Source organism: Falco naumanni, chromosome 11 (genome assembly GCF_017639655.2).
Source record: "Falco naumanni isolate bFalNau1 chromosome 11, bFalNau1.pat, whole genome shotgun sequence".
Lineage (NCBI taxonomy): Eukaryota > Metazoa > Chordata > Aves > Falconiformes > Falconidae > Falco > Falco naumanni.
In genome coordinates, this window is record NC_054064.1 from 1,596,076 (window position 1) to 1,611,743 (window position 15,668).

The 15,668-nt window shown below is 41.2% G+C and overlaps 1 protein-coding gene across 2 annotated transcripts in view; it reads right to left on the reverse strand.

Moving 5' to 3' along the window:
• CRB1 (crumbs cell polarity complex component 1) overlaps window positions 1-15,668 on the reverse strand; it is a 112,450-nt gene that overhangs the window by 65,401 nt on the left and 31,381 nt on the right. For both annotated transcript variants that reach the window (XM_040610913.1, XM_040610912.1), the window contains exons 2-5: window positions 14,211-14,795; window positions 8,104-8,299; window positions 4,484-4,623; window positions 3,070-3,252 (exon numbers count right to left, since the gene is read on the reverse strand). In XM_040610913.1, coding sequence (XP_040466847.1) covers window positions 3,070-3,252; window positions 4,484-4,623; window positions 8,104-8,299; window positions 14,211-14,795 — 1,104 coding nt within the window. The remainder of the gene's footprint in view (window positions 1-3,069; window positions 3,253-4,483; window positions 4,624-8,103; window positions 8,300-14,210; window positions 14,796-15,668) is intronic.

The following is a 15,668-nucleotide window of genomic DNA, read 5'->3' on the forward strand; positions in this document are numbered from 1 at the left end:
AAATAATTTTGTTTGCAGATTTGTTCTTTCCAAGACATTTGGTAGGACTACTGACTATTTTTCAAGTCACCTGCACAATCACTGTCTATAACAAGATACTGCCAGATAATATTTATTCCTTTCTCTCAGCTGGGTAAGGAAATATTTCATCCTGACAGAGGCATGTGTTTAGACTCTATTATCTCCTGCCCTTGGGGCTAAAACTGTAGTCTGAAAGGTAGATATTCTGTTTTTCAGTTGAATTACGGTAATTTGTTCTCAATCTTATCCAGTAAGTTCAAAGATGCCATTTTATGCTTGTTGCAAAATTGGAAAACATCCTCAATTTAATGGTACCTTTCCATTGATTTCAATGGCTTTTGGATTGGGCCCTAACAATACAGAGTATGTCGATTATTATCTCTTCATATTACCCTGAACAGTGAAGTATTATTATGATGTTCTGTGAGTGCTTTACTGAGGAGAGAGGCATAATAAAATACTGAATATGATTTATTAAAGAAAATCTTCATCCTGTTTCAATAGGAATCTGGGGTTTTATAGCTAAAGCACATACAACAATTCAGGTGTAAGGGATGGAAGAACTCCTGACCTACAGCCACACAAATGTAGAACTTTGTTCATTAAATGTACTGATACTCAGATGAAAGGATCTGACCTTTTTTCCAGCTGACTGTTAGTTCATACACATAAGATAAGCACCCATATATTGAGAGATCCTGACCAGGGATTCATCTGCTACCTTGACTCATACTACTGTTATCAACTCTAATCCTAAATCTTCTTTAATTCCCATTAAAACATGAGGTTTACTTATTATTAATTTGGCTATAATTAGAGAAATTACTTATCAACATCAGAAGTGAATGTTTCCACTCCACCCTATAGGCTTTTTGTGTCAAAGCTTCTGACATACAAGGAGGTCGAGGCTCCTTTTGAGCACTTTCTACTTCCAGATTATCTGGAGGAAGGAGAAGGGCCAGAGAGAAATCTGCAGCGTTACTTGGTGTCCTGGGGAGGCTGGCTGCATTACATCTAAGGGCTGTTAGAACAAAGTCTGGGAGCCTAAGATGCTAGGTGCCTGTGAAAACAATCCTGCTGTTTTTTCAATAAATATGCAAATTGCTTGACAAAGTTGTGCCTTACACGGGCCAGGAAAAAAAAAAAAAAAAAAGAAAAGAAAAGAAAAAGAAGTTTAAAATTTAGCCCCTCCTGAAAAACAAAGGCAGGGAAGGACCTGAAAAGGGTAGCAAGATTAACCGTGTTTTTTCAGCATGTTACTGAATGACATTTCACATGCAGCTTTTACAACCGTCCTTGTTGAAGATTGTGTTCTTCCTGCCTCCAGCTGTCTGGGCATGCTGTTTGGTAAGAATAACTATTTTTTGGGGGGGCGAGGGGGTGCGGTTAATAACGAAAGTTATATATAGCATCCAACAGGTACATGGAGAACTAAACTTACATAAGGTTTTGAAAAATGTAATGTAATTTGCATATGAAATTAGCAGAAATTTCAGGGTCTCCAAGGCTTTTCTCAGTCATGCTTTGGAGAGTCTTGCATTGTGATTGAGGAGCTTATATATTGAAAAAAATGATTTAAGATTAATAGATTTAAATAGATTCTGACACTTTTTTCAGATCAGTTAGAGTCTGCCTGTACTCCCTGAGAGTAAAGGAGTACTCCATGTGAATTAAATCAGTATCATGACCCAAATCAAGCAAACAAGCCAGGTGAAGGCAATTGATAAGGAAATAAGAGGATAAAGGATGATGAATAAACAAGGAGGTACCTTCTGGGTTGTCTGACAAAGCATACGAGTTTTTAAATTAGGGCAAGAGGGGAGGAAAAGAAACTTGAGAGCTGGTCATCACTGGAAGGAAGCAAAGAGGAAGCAGTGGCATGTGAGGAAGTAAGGGTGCTCAGCCCAGCCTGGGGGATAGCCCAAGCCTTAGTAGAGGCTACACATTATGCTCTCCTAGGCAGAACAAAAGAACAACAGCAACACTTAGTGACAGGACAGGGAAAGACAGTTAAGGGGAAGGGATGGAACAAAAGCAAACAAAGTCTCAATGCCACTTTGAAGAAAAACAAGTTGGGAATTCAGAGAGAAAGTTGTGTTCTTCATATACTTTTGTATCCACTACGTTGGAGACAGCGGTCATACAAGTCACTGGGAGACACACAGAAGTTTATAAGCTGTTCAGGAGATGAATGGAATGAGAAATTGAAGGCTGGTTAAATTAATCCAGCTATTAATTATTTTTTCCTTCAGGAGGAACAAGGGAATGGAGTTGACAGAAAAAACACTGTAGACTTGGAAGTGTACAATCCAAACCAAACTTGTCTGCAGCTGTGCTAAATAGTGCAGTCTGTTAAATGGAAATCTTGCCCCATCCTTTTTAGGATTATGTTTGTCTGTAACTTTGATAGGGTTTTTCCCTTAAGAGCACAGCTATGTGCACCACTTGGAATTACTTTTGATTTAAGCTGTAGGATATCACCAACACGCTCCGCTGCCAAACTCGCACAAAAAGTTGCTCGGATGAAGGGGTGTTCCTGGCAGTGCCTGGTGCTGTGGTGCAGGGCTGCCCAAGGAGCGTGTCAACAGAAATGCCTGGAGCTTCAGGGGTTGCTTCATGGATGTTTTATGAAAATACTCTCTCACCTAGTATTCATTGTTTTCATTCATGTAATATAGTCCCTGGGCACAAGTGAATTTCAAGCTCGTGATGAAAGAGACGCTCACTGAAGCGTATTGCGTAGCTCAGGCAAACGCGGTTAGGAGTGACGGAGCTGTGCGGGTGGTGGCAGAGGCCTGGTGGCTCTCCTTGGCCTTGGGCCCCTACCTCGGCCCGCCGCTCTCTCCATACGCTTACAAGTCGTGCAACCAACTCCCTTGGTGCCATACAAATGGCTACTGGCCGTGGCATGGTGACCAACCAGAGGGACCCTTTGCACTATGGCACCTTAAAACACACAACTGGTTTTAAAGGTTGATTGACAGCCAGGCCTCAACTACGGGATATGGCGGTACGTCACTTCCTAAGCTTTCACCACAGGAATCTTACCGGTAAAGCCTGGCTTACAGCTGCAGATATAGCCCTCGGCCTTGTCGAAGCTGAAGGCAGGTGGCAGGCCAGGCACGCTGCCGTAGTGGCGGGCCCAGGAGCGCTCCACGCAGTGCCCCCCGGGGCGGCAGGGGCTGCTGCCGCACTCCCCGATGTCCTCCTCGCAGCGGGCGCCCGTGTAGCCTGTGGAGAGCCGTGAGGAGAATTCCTTTAACTGATGCATTAGTCATTTCATTCCAGACCCGAGAATACTACTGTGAGTGAATGCTGTGAATATTATTAGGTGTGCTTGGTTTCAGACTGTCACGGGCTAACAGGCGTCCTCCACCGCTTGCAAGCGTGACCGTGTCCTTGCGGCGCTCTGCCCAGGCTCAGCGGCAGGGCACTGCCAGGCTACTCTGCCTTAGCTAGCTGGGCTGGGCGGACTTGGGGTCTCGTCCTTTTTTAGGAAATAACGTAGAGGTCTGTGTGGAAAAGCAGGCGCTGTGTTGTGGTACAGATATGCTCTCCAGTTGTGTGATGCTTTCATTCGCTTTTGCACCACCTCCCTACGACAGAGGAGGGCAGGGAGCATAAATTATTTGGTGCCTGTGAAGGGCTTTGTCTGAAAAGTGCCACAAAACTCCCCAGTTTCCGGAAAATGCTAAGGGTTATGCCTAACTTCTCGATTTCTAATGCACCAAGAGCCACGTAGTCCAACACTGTGGCTCCTTACAGTGTGCTGCGCTCGTGCATCCTCAATGAGGACGTGGACATTAAACTTTCCAGGGAGACTTCTTGCAGTTAGTCCTCACACTGAAAGAAAGATTTACAAAGTCTCACAGGGCCTGTGCCCGCGCTAGGGGTCTGAGAGCTTTTAGCAAATGGCTGGGTGTGCAAGCCTTGCCGGTAGAGAACACAGCCCAGCGTGTTTCACCCTATGCTTCTAGACAGAACAACTTGCACTGGTGATAAGAAAGAGACCAGTTTCTCCAACGCAACGTCTAGTTTAAAATTTACTCAGACAACATTTTGCATTGAAAAAGTAAGATTTTAGACAGTGTAAAGGTCGTGGTAATAAAGACTAAAAAAGGGTCAGCCACAGAAGTGATTCAGATATCATACAGGTTGAAGTATTAAGCAACTGGGAGATGGATCCCAACTTTGACTTATCTCCTGTCTTGGCTCCTCAGTACTGGCATTTCTGGATTTGCCCACTTGTGCTGTGCAGGGAAATCAATCCCTGGCTGGAAAAGGCAGCAACTTGCCCATAGGGCTCTGACCCATGGTGAGTGAAGGCCACTTAAACACAAGTCCATAGAGTATTTTTAAGATTGCGCAGCTTCAACATTTTATTGTATCAGCAAAGAAAAAAAAAAAAAAGGACTTTACTACACCAGGAAAGAGAGTGTTTATAGGAAAACTTCGACCTTACCTGGCCAACAGTGACATGTGTAATTGTCAGCGTTGTCCTCGCAAGTGCCGTTATTGTAGCATGGTTGTGACCAGCATAAGGGAGTTAAGGTCTCACAGTGTAGGCCCATAAATCCGGTACCGGTACAGTTGCAGCTGTACCTGCAACACAGAATGCGATGTTCACTCTAGCTGGAAGTCAGGAGATCTGGGCTTTGTTCCCAGACCTGCGCAGCTGCTTGTGTAGCCTTGGCTAGCAGCTGGCAGTTGAGTCCAGGCTCAAGATCTCCATCTGGTGCTCTAGGAGAAAGCGCAGAAACTGGGAATGAACAATGAGCTTTTCCCTGAAATATGTGGTTTGTCTGGGGAAAAATCTCGCTTGTGATTTCAAATTGGTTTTGACATAATTTTTTCTAAGAATTATTGAAGGTTTTTTTTCTTCTTCTTTATTGTTTTTTTGGGGTTTTTTTTTATTTATTTTTTTGGGGGAAAAAAGTTTCTGTCATTTCCAACGCAATCTTTGTAGGCCTAACATTATTCACAAAATGAAAAGGGCAGAGGCAGTAAGTGTGTTAGCATCCCTTTCTCTTGGACTGGCTGGTTGAAATTTAATTGGCAAAACAATAAGGTGATTTCTGTTCCTCAACTGAGTGATACTTTTTCTTTGAAAAACAATATTTTACTGTTAGGTTCAAACAAAAATGTCAATTGCTTGAATAGTTCCACAAAATAACAGGAACAAGAGCTACCTTTTGATAGCCATGTTACTATTATGGGTTTAGAAGTAAAGAAAGTGGCATATATAAATCAACAATGTGCAGATAATCAGTAACATCTGGAGGTTTTTGTTGTGTTTTTGTTGGTTTTTTTTTTCCAAGTCAGCTAATTATTATAAAATGTATGACTCCTATGCTTAGGTCATAAGGTATAAGGCTAACTTGTACATGTCATAAGAAAAGATAGGCTTTTGCATGGTAACTTATGTTAAATATGCATGCTTGGATGATCTTTGTCTAATAATTATCAGAAACAAAAAATTATTGTTACATTTTATTTTACCTTAAAATGGTACACTGGTTATTGTACATTTGAAGTCATGAGGAATCTTGCTAAACAAGAGATAAGTATACTTATTTTATAGTTTCTGTGTTTACTATCCAAGTCTTAGACTTGGAGTAAATACATGGAGAGAAAGCAAAGTTGCTGAACATAAGAGAACAACAGAGAACAACTGGCTCCTGCACTTTAACAGACCAAAAAGCGTAAACTTTATACTATGCTGTTTAAGTGTACATAAGCAGAAACTTCTGGCAGGCCACTTTATTACTAGTGTATGGATTATTCTTAAATCAAAATCAGAGATTACTTGGATCAGGTGGCATATGAATTTAGGATATAAAAAGTAATGAAGATGTGAATCAGAAAAATTATTCTCATTCCAAGGTATGTTCTCAAAACAGAAGTCTCTTTCTTCTGCTGTATTTCTCACACATTTCCTCCATGTGCCTTTGGTTTGGTGCTGTTCAGCTTTGTGGTGAAAGATATTTTTTTTCTGCCATAGTCCATGCTTCTTTTTCCCTCTGGTCCAGAATCACAGAGCAGTGAGGAATATTTACAGCTCGCTACTTAATGTGAAGCCCCACCTGTGTGACTTTTTTCTCGGGTATCTGTAAGTGTTTGACATTGCTGTTGACTTTCAGGGATTCTGGAGGGTGCCCTACTTGTGGGCAGGCTATGACTGAGCAGACAGAGGGGTTTTTCTATTAGGAATGATACTCTTAGATACTCTACCTAACATATTTGGGGGGGGGGGGGGGGTTATTTGATGTTCTCACAATATGCAGAAAGCAATATGTGCAGATGTTCTTTCCTATGCAATCATAAGAACATTGGAGGTCCTGGGAATATTTCCTATGGAAAAAAGGCTTGGAGCATGCAGAGGCATCTTCTGTGCCTATGCACACCAGGTTTTGTAAGTCCATCTAAGGCACCTCTGTAAGTTGCTGAGTTTAAATAAGAAATGTTCAATAATGTGAAGCACTTTTTTTAAGAGGTCAAGTTCTACTTTATTGCATTCATGAAATATCATTGGATGATCAGTCTGGAATTTGGGGGAGAATTTGATTCAGTATTTGTATTTATGGCTTTTAATGTTAAATCTGCCACCTCACACATTTCTGTGAGAGCTGGTGGCACACAAAAAAGACTCAGCTGCACTGTAACATTAGTCAGAAAAGGAAAACTACTGTTTAAAGACTACAGTTCTTCATTTAACCCCAAAAATACACAAAAGAAAGGAAACTGCTAGACACCCTTCTGTTTTGAATTGCTTTGTTGTCAAACCTTTTTCATCATGTAACGAATGTGGTAAGAGCTTCAATCATTCTGCAGATATCCTGCAGTATTACAAGCCAATTAAAATTGCTCTTACATGTATCTCAGCTTTAGCAGCTAGAAGAAAAATGAGTAGGATTAAGTCTGGCCTGAATGAGCATCCCAGTTGCTCACCTCATGTGTGTATTCTCAAAAGGCATGCAGGTTACTAAATGGGTCTGCTGTGAACTGGTCAGGTGCAAGGTGACCTCCCTCTCCCTGCTGTCGTGCTTTAGCTACACTGGAAAATAGTAAATTTCTTTGTCCTATTCAGAGTCATTCAGCGCTGCTGAAAAGGAATTCTGCAAGGTTGGTGCCATGTCACCACACTGTACAAAAGTTCATTCCAGAACATGATCTCTTCTTTCTCATTCAAAGCAAGCATGCCTTTTGCTGATGTGACTTTTGGACTGATTTTTGGGGCACCAAAATCTTCAGAACCACTTTATAAAACGGAAAACACACAATAGAGGACAAATCTTATACTGGTGAGAGGAGCATCTGCATGAATACACTTGTAATCCTTCAGACTGAGCTTATACGTATGTATTTTCAGTTTGGAAATCTCACGCTGAGTATGCAAAGTCGGTATTGGTGAATGAATGCCAGAGCTCTGGCTGCCTAGGCTATGCTTGGACCTCTGTATAGGGTTATTAACAGTAGGTGGAGAAGCTCACTTTTCTGCTGCCTTGCATTCTATTCATTTGTGGGTGGTTTTTATTTTTTTCTTTGCCCATGGACTGCAGGTTTTTTTGACTAAGGAACTGTTGTCCTATACGCCTGTAAAGTTCCTGACACATCAGCTAATGATAGCTATTACTATGGTTACTATTATTACAGTTTTCCTCTGCCTCTCTTTTCTAATGCTTCTGTCCATGGGTGTGAGCAGCTGCTCTTGGCAAATTCAATTTTATACACTGTCACATCTCTCTTGGAAACTGAAGTTTGATGAGTGTTAGAAACAGAATTAATCTCTAAATGACAGTCCTCAGGGCCAGAGGATCAACATGTAACTATAAATATAGAAAATTTACTTCTTGGTCAGTCTTTGCCATAAATATTTTGTTGTCCTATTTGCTTTGACATTGGACTTACATTCTTTAACCCTTTTTAAATTTAAACCGAAATCAGTGCAGGATCCAGGACTGAAATCCACAATTTGAAATGCAATCAGCTACCTGGCAGTGCAGGCTCTCCTAGCATTCCTGTCTGCAAACACAGGAGCTAATAGCAACTCAAATTAGCGTTACCCAGCTGTAGAAGACTTACCCGTTGGCATGGTCCATGCACTGGCCCCCATTGAGGCATGGCCAGCTGACGCACTCATCGATGTTTGTTTCGCAGAGGTCGCCAAGGAAGCCCGGCGCGCAGGAGCAGGCGAAGCTCCCCAGGAAGTCGTGGCAGGTCGCACCATTCAGGCACGGCTGTGAAAAGCACTCATCTATTTCCAGCTCACAGTTTGTACCTTCAAAAGCAAAGAAAACAAGCAAACCCCAAACGTAGCAAATAGTTTTGGAGATCTCAGCAAGGAATTATGTTTTAAGCATAATATTCACATAATCTTTGGGGGTTTTTTGGGTTTTTTTTTTAAGCAATTGCCTATTTTTAAAAGACATTTTGTCTTTAGTGTGCATTGCAAGACTAGTTTTTTCAAGGCTTGGGAGGATTTAAAAAAGAACGAACCAGCTGCTATTCACAAGAACAGGTAGAATAACTTTTTATGTTAGCTTGCACATGGAAACAGAACAAACTAATTTTCAGATTATTCAAACCATGCTACAGTCCTATTTGTATAACACAGAAGTGACTAGTAATTTAATGATGTCAGAAGAGTCCATTTAAAGCTGCACAGTTCATTGTAATTCACTGGGAAGTTGCCAGTTTAGCTGTGCCTTTTGCTTCACTTTTTTAAAGGTTTAGCAATGTGTAAATAAATAGGTCTATGATGCCATGTTTGCAACAGGTCAGAATCTCAGAGCTGCTCTTTAGAAATAATGGAACTAAATCAGTTCTAATATTAGTTACAGCTACTTATGATAGTCGGCAGGTTAAACGTACGCTCCTTTTTTCTTATCTCTAGCACAGTCCAGGAGACACAAAGAAAATTTCTTAATGTTTTGCTGCTTCTGCTTCGATTATTTAAAGGTTTTGCATATTTATGCATTTATTTAGTATTTTGAGTAATACTAATAGTTTTACTGATACTATTAGTATTAGTAAAAACTGATAGTTTAAAAATAATTTTCACCTTCCAAGTCAGTTTGTTTTAACAGCTACGGTATCAGCCACAAACCAGATGCAAAATGGCAAATTATAATGAAAAGGCCGCTTTTCAGTGTACTTCTGTATTCTTTATTTGGCTTACCAAAATATTGTAAATAGTTTTCAAGGGAATTTCCTACTTGAAAAAGAATCTGTAGCCCCGAGATTGAGTTCCTTTTTTTTTTTTTTGGGGGGGGGGAGGTGAAGTTTTCAGTACAAGATGATGGGGCAGGCTTTCAAAAGATGGGAGCAGACACATTTTGATGATGGATATTATCTTGGCAATTTATTTAGGAGCTCATCTCTAATTCTTTCCTTATGCTGTTTTTGCCAGCTCTGTCCTGCTGTGAAATTTGTATATTCTAACTCAGAATTTCTTTCTCAAAACACTGAGATTGCTAATATTTAGCACTGTTGATTACTAATTTATTTTCACCCTTTTGAATGTGACAACTTTTTTTTAAAAAAAAAATAAATCCATATTATGGTTAAACACTGGGAAATATCTTAAAATGCCAAAACAAAATTTGAGTATGCTAATTATAACTACTTTTCATTGTATTTAAACATTAAAATGCAAGTTCACCTTTCCAGTCATTGAGAAATATTACATCTGTAATGATAGAGAATATATTTTTATAGTTCCTTGAGACTATGTATAGAACGCTGGACGGGTGAAGTTGCTAGTTCTGTGCCTCTGGATGAAGGTTCACTGATCTAGCTGCTACTTTTAGCAGAGCCTGCTGTGAGACCCTAGCACAGGAATGCTCTGTTATGGCTTTATGGTAATGTACATTACATCAAGATACAGTAAGCAATCCCTCTGTGGTCATTGCCCTGTGAATTCACTGTAATTATAAACAATGTGTTTGCAGAAGTATGTCTAGTGACCGTAAATCTGCCAGAGCTTGTTAACAGCTTACTGTGAACACTAAAAATCATGTGACAAAACAAGCCCTGTTCAACTGATCCTCAGTTCAGCCAAATTCAAAACTACAGGCCTGAGAACAGCCTGACAATTAACATGAGAACATAGTGTTGTTGTTTTGGTTCATGTCTTTAATCTATCAAGCCCAGTAACCTGCCTTCGGCAACGTTGCCTCAGAAGAAAACTTCTCTCTGTATAATGCACCCAGCCAATGTGATATGCCATGCAAACGGGGGGAATTCCTTCCTAGCCTCTGCTGAGTGTGCTGTCAGGCTTTCTTATATGTGAAGAAGAGAGATGAAAAGATTAGATCTGCATTTGCACCTCAGTCTAACATTCTGTCATAAATATGCTCTATGCCAAATATCATATGCCAGAAAGGAAAAAGAGCACCAACAAGCCCTGCCACAGTTATTGCATGGGGCTATAGCATCGTGAGCAAAGGCATCCCACCCTAGAGCAGGCAGAGTATTTCAGCAGACACTGAACAGCGCAAGTGGTTTGAATTGAAAGACTGGGAAGGTGGATATAAGTGATATTTATACCTCTTGTTGTTTCTTTGAAGAGCTAAGATTATTTCTTATACTGCTTGCTTTTCAAATGAGTCCTACTGTGCGCTTCTTTGTACAGCCCCAGTCAATAAAAGGTAAATGCAGACAAGGATGAAAGAAATACAGCCAGCATTTTCAAACTTGCCTGCCTACAGATATATTGTAAAATCACCTTCTGGTCAAAGATACTACGGTTTACAGGCTCAGTGTAGTTCCGGAAAGACCTGCAAATTCTTAGTATGGCTGGAAATGTGTTTCCAGGTCACCTCTTCTGCCCTCATGTGCTGTAGCGCTGTGCTCGGGCATAGCAGGTAGAGAGGACTGTCCCCACGTTCCTCAATCTGTATATAGTAATCCTGGTTGCTGTCATTTGGATGGAGGGTGTCAGATAGCTATTTTCTAGGCACCAGCTTTGAAGGGCCAGGGAGAGAGCCATCAAAAACTAGACAGAGGGAAGAGCTCAGTTTCTTGGAGCAAGACTCATTCTTTTTGTGTGCAGGTCTACACATGCACAGATGTAAGTTGTTACAGGTCTTACAATACTGCACTATGCAGGCACAATTGCAAGAGGACAGTGACGCTAAATCAAAGGTTTCAGCACAGTGAAATTATGAACTGTGACAAGCATGCTTTGGATGTATGCACCCTCTGCTAATGTTTATTTTGAAAACCCTTTGACATGTGGCCAATACTGCTGGGCTCGTCCCACGTCACAGTCTTGTGCTTAGGAATCTCAGCAGAACTGATAACCTGGGCTGAATCCTCTGCTCAGGCTTGCTGGGGCACAAGGCAAGGAGTGCTGATTTGAAACCTGAAAGCTGAGGAAGGAAACAGGCTTTCCAGTTTGGGAAATGCTCTTGGATGGACAACGTTGTTTGCTATTGATACCTACAGTGATACTGTCCTGAGTTTGTTGGGAGGTGACATCTGTACATGAGGTACTTCATCCCCATGGTAGAAGCTGCTGTGCCTCTGCTTGCCTTTAAGTGCCTAAGACTTATGATGCATCTAGCCTAAATATTTGCATGGTCTATCCATACTGCATGAGAACTTAAAAATCTACCAGAAATAATGTCCTTATCTTGTAGGGTTCATTCCAGATATGGTTGCATCATAGTAAAAGGTATTGCACAAAGAATTTACACCTATTTTGTCTGTCACTGAAATACTTTCTCCTGCTGCTGTTTTGAGTTTTGGAACTGCCACGCACCCTGGATAGTTCACACTAGAATTCTCACTTGCCACGGAAGACTGTCTTCAGCTGTGTCCAGCAAGACAATTAATGCACCTAGCCGTGGGTGATAACAGGCTCTTACACTGTTCTCTGTTGGGGTGAATTAAAAGCAAGTGCAATTAGTGCAATGGAGGAAAAAATGCATTTGATTAAGGTAGCCAGCAAAACTTCAACAAACCAATTGAGCTTCATTATTTAACAGCTGTGTGACACATGTCTTGTAAATAATTTCACACATGCAGAACATTATCATAGAAACTGCAGATTTCATGCTAAATTTTCCAGTCTTTGGCTCTTGGTGCATTCTAACCTCTTCCATTTGTGTAAGAATTATGTGTGACATTTCTCAGCTATTTTAAGAAGTGCTGCAGCATACCAATCATACAAAATAGCAGTCATAGTCCATGAAACAAGTAGCAACTGCAGCCAGTAACTCAAGCATTTGGTTAACATTACTGCTGTAGATTTACTGTACGTTCTCTACCTACATATCAAGAGATATAACCTTTTTAACATCTTAGGGAAATGAGATGAAGCTGGATGACTTCCCACAGTAATTCACGGTGTCAGGCCGGGATAATAGTGGTTGGCAAGATCCCCTGACAGAGTAAATGAGAGTTTTTATTACCAGTGGGCCACCTCAGGGCTCTCATCCAGTAATCCCTCTGACTTGTGCATTTAGCACAACTCACAACAAGGTGCAGAAAAGAACAAAAAAAAAATGCTTCTGATAAATCATTTTGTTAAGTAGCCTTTATAAGCTGGTGTTTTACTGCTGAAGGAACAGTCTGCTACTCCTCTATAGAATTATTATGATTAGTCTCTGCTCCTGGAAGCAGTGTCAAGGCTGTATGTCAAAACACTGCAGCCTCTTCTGTTTTGTATTTTAGACCTTTTCTCCTTTTTTGGTTCTCTCCTCATTTCTTAACTCTGCTTGTGCTGAGTGTGGAGCACTTGGTGACAGTTTGATTTTTGTTGAGAGCAGAGAGCATCAGCCTGGGAAACGGCAGAATTTTGTGATGAAAGTGGAGAGACTCCAGCAGAACAAGTTTCTTCCAGCAGTTTGTGTTGATCTAAATTTTCATTTCTTTTTGTTTGGGCTTTACTATTTTATTATGTTTTCTCTCTTTGTCTCTAAGGTATATATTCTGTCTCTTTCAAACTGAGTTCCCGGGCTATGGTATGGATCCAGGCCTGGACCCCACTAACAGTGCCAGTTAAACAAATACAGTTTCCTGAATACAACAGGAGGTCTGGGCTGAGTCTGATCATTGCAGAGTAACCATGCTGCTTGTTAATAGGTTTTTCCTTCCTTCTGCTCTTCGGCTTTCCCCCAGTTGTGTAGTTTTCTCCTCAGCTGGCCTGGGCTCAGACACCCGCTGGCAGCAGCGGGGTGGCAGGAAGGTAACAAGCTTCCTTCAAATAACATTCTCAGTGCTCATGAGGGATATTAACCAAGGGCTGGCTTCCAACGAGTGCTGTGTCAGACACAGGAAAGCTGCTTTTTACCCCTGACTTCCCCTTCTGCATGGGGATTTGGGGATGGAGCTGTAAACCACATCTCTTATTTCTTATTCATTTGGATCACTTGAAGCAATAGCTGTTCCCCCCCCACACACACTTTGCTGTATGACTTTTTTTTTTTTTTTTTCTTTGCTTACCTGACTGGCAACCTATCACTAAAATGCCTTCCCTTTTCTCCTTTTAATAATTCAGTGTGCTATCTCTCTCAGTCCTATCCCTGAATATGGCTTTGAAATTTGAAGGGAGCTGTCTCCTGCTAGGATTATAAGCTCTCCAGTAAAGGAAGTAGGCAAGAAAAATCACACCCGTACCTTAAAAATGAAGTCACACAAAATGGGATTATAAAAAAATGAGCGGTTTAGGAACCTGATGATACTTTTCTTTCTATTTAACTTAGATAATGTTCTAGTTGGAAATGAATCCTCTGTTTCTGGGAAGGGCAGAGAGAGAAAGTTTATGTGAAATGTCTAGGTTTAAGAGTACAGTTTGTCATGATTAGCAAATCAAGCAAGTCTAATTAGGCCTAATTTTTAACCCTGTCAAAGATAGGTTTTGTCTGAGGACCAAAAACTATGTACAGCACTCTGAGGAGATGCATTTTGAGAATGTTTCTTTTAAAAGGAAAGATAACCTGCCCTGTGACATAGCTTGATGTTCACAAAACTGCTCTGTAGTTTCTGGTAAATGTGAGATTTCTTTAATCCTTGTCTATGTGATATCAGTAGTTTACAGTGATAAGGTAACCCATAATGCACCAACAGACACTGGTGATGGTGGATGAAGGCAAGGTGGTGTGTAGGTGGGGGAGCTGAACTTGGAATATGAATTATGATGGTTCTCCATGATGCAAAGAAAAAGTTGTTCTAACGGTGCTTACCTGTGTACCCAAATGGACAGATGCAATCGTACTGTCCTATCTGGTTGAGACATGTTGCCCCATTCAGGCAGGGATCTGACACACATTCATTCACTTCCAGGTCACAGTGCTTGCCTTGGTAGCCTGGGACACAGTAGCAGGAGTATTCATCAACCCCATCCCTGCACACTGCTCCGTTGTGGCATGGTTCAGAAATGCATTCATCAAAGTCCATTTCACAGAGTGCTCCTGTGTATCCTGCACTACAGAGGCAGGTGGGCCCAGCCAGGCCGTTTTGGCAGGTGCCTCCATGTTCACAAGGGTTTGTGTCACACACGCTGATAACTATTTCACAGGTAGGTCCATTATAGCCAGCAGGGCACTTGCAAGTAAAGCTGAGGTTTCCAGCAGAGCTTAAACAGGTAGCGTTTTGGAGACAAGGGTTTGAAGAGCAAGGATCAGAGGGTTTATTGCAGCGTTCCTCCTTGCTGTCCACTGACCCGTCTGCACAATGGCAAGTATCGTCTTTACGACCAGCAACACATGTAGAGTTCTTTTGGCAAGAGTTTGACAGGCACCTGGAATCATTCCTCATGCAAATTGACTCTAGAAAGGAAACACAAAAAATCCTGAGGACTTCCACAGCAGTGGGAGTAACCAAGAGTGAAAGCGCAACTCAATACAACTGTACTTCAAACCCAACAGCTCCGATCATTAGCTGTTGAGAAGAAAACAGGGCTGGTAACTGTGTGACATATTAGTAGACTAATAAATGTAAAATGAAAAGAATTATGAAAATAGGAGTAGGTTGTAATTTCCTGTTCTCGCCTCTTCCAACAACCATGGCCTGGAGTGTCAGGATTGCTTAACACTATATTACGAGTACAGTTGCAACAGTATTGGCGGTTGTCTGCAGATATCCAACAATATGGAATGCATTTAGGTATATTTAAGACAAATTTATTGTTTTTACTAGAGAAAGGAGTTGAACCACATTTTTCAGTTCAATACCACTTTATATTCTTTTGTGGTGGAAGTTTTTTGTATTAGATTTCAACAAAGCTAAATGACTTGGATGCAGTTATAGCTCAAGTGGTTCAAACCATCATGCACTTTGATTTTCACTTCCTGATTATAAATAGTAATTTGACAGCTGTGCAGCATTTCCACCGCAGAGAATTGTCCAAACACCTGAGATTCAAAATAGCCCTCCAAGAGCCCTCCATCCTCTGAGAGGAAGGGCATGGTGAACATGGTGTAAACATGTTCCTTACTCTCCTGGAACTGATCTCCTGGCAGTAGTTGAAGGCCACTTTAGTTGCCTTGCTGCTGTAAAGAGTGGGCAACAATAACAACAGCTACTTCTCATTTCCCAATCAAGGAGTGTTACCAGCCTCGCTCATAACTCACAGCTGAGAAACAGTGATTGAGTTTAAAGCAGTGAAAGTAGTGAGAGATGTTCTTTCTAGTAAAAAAACC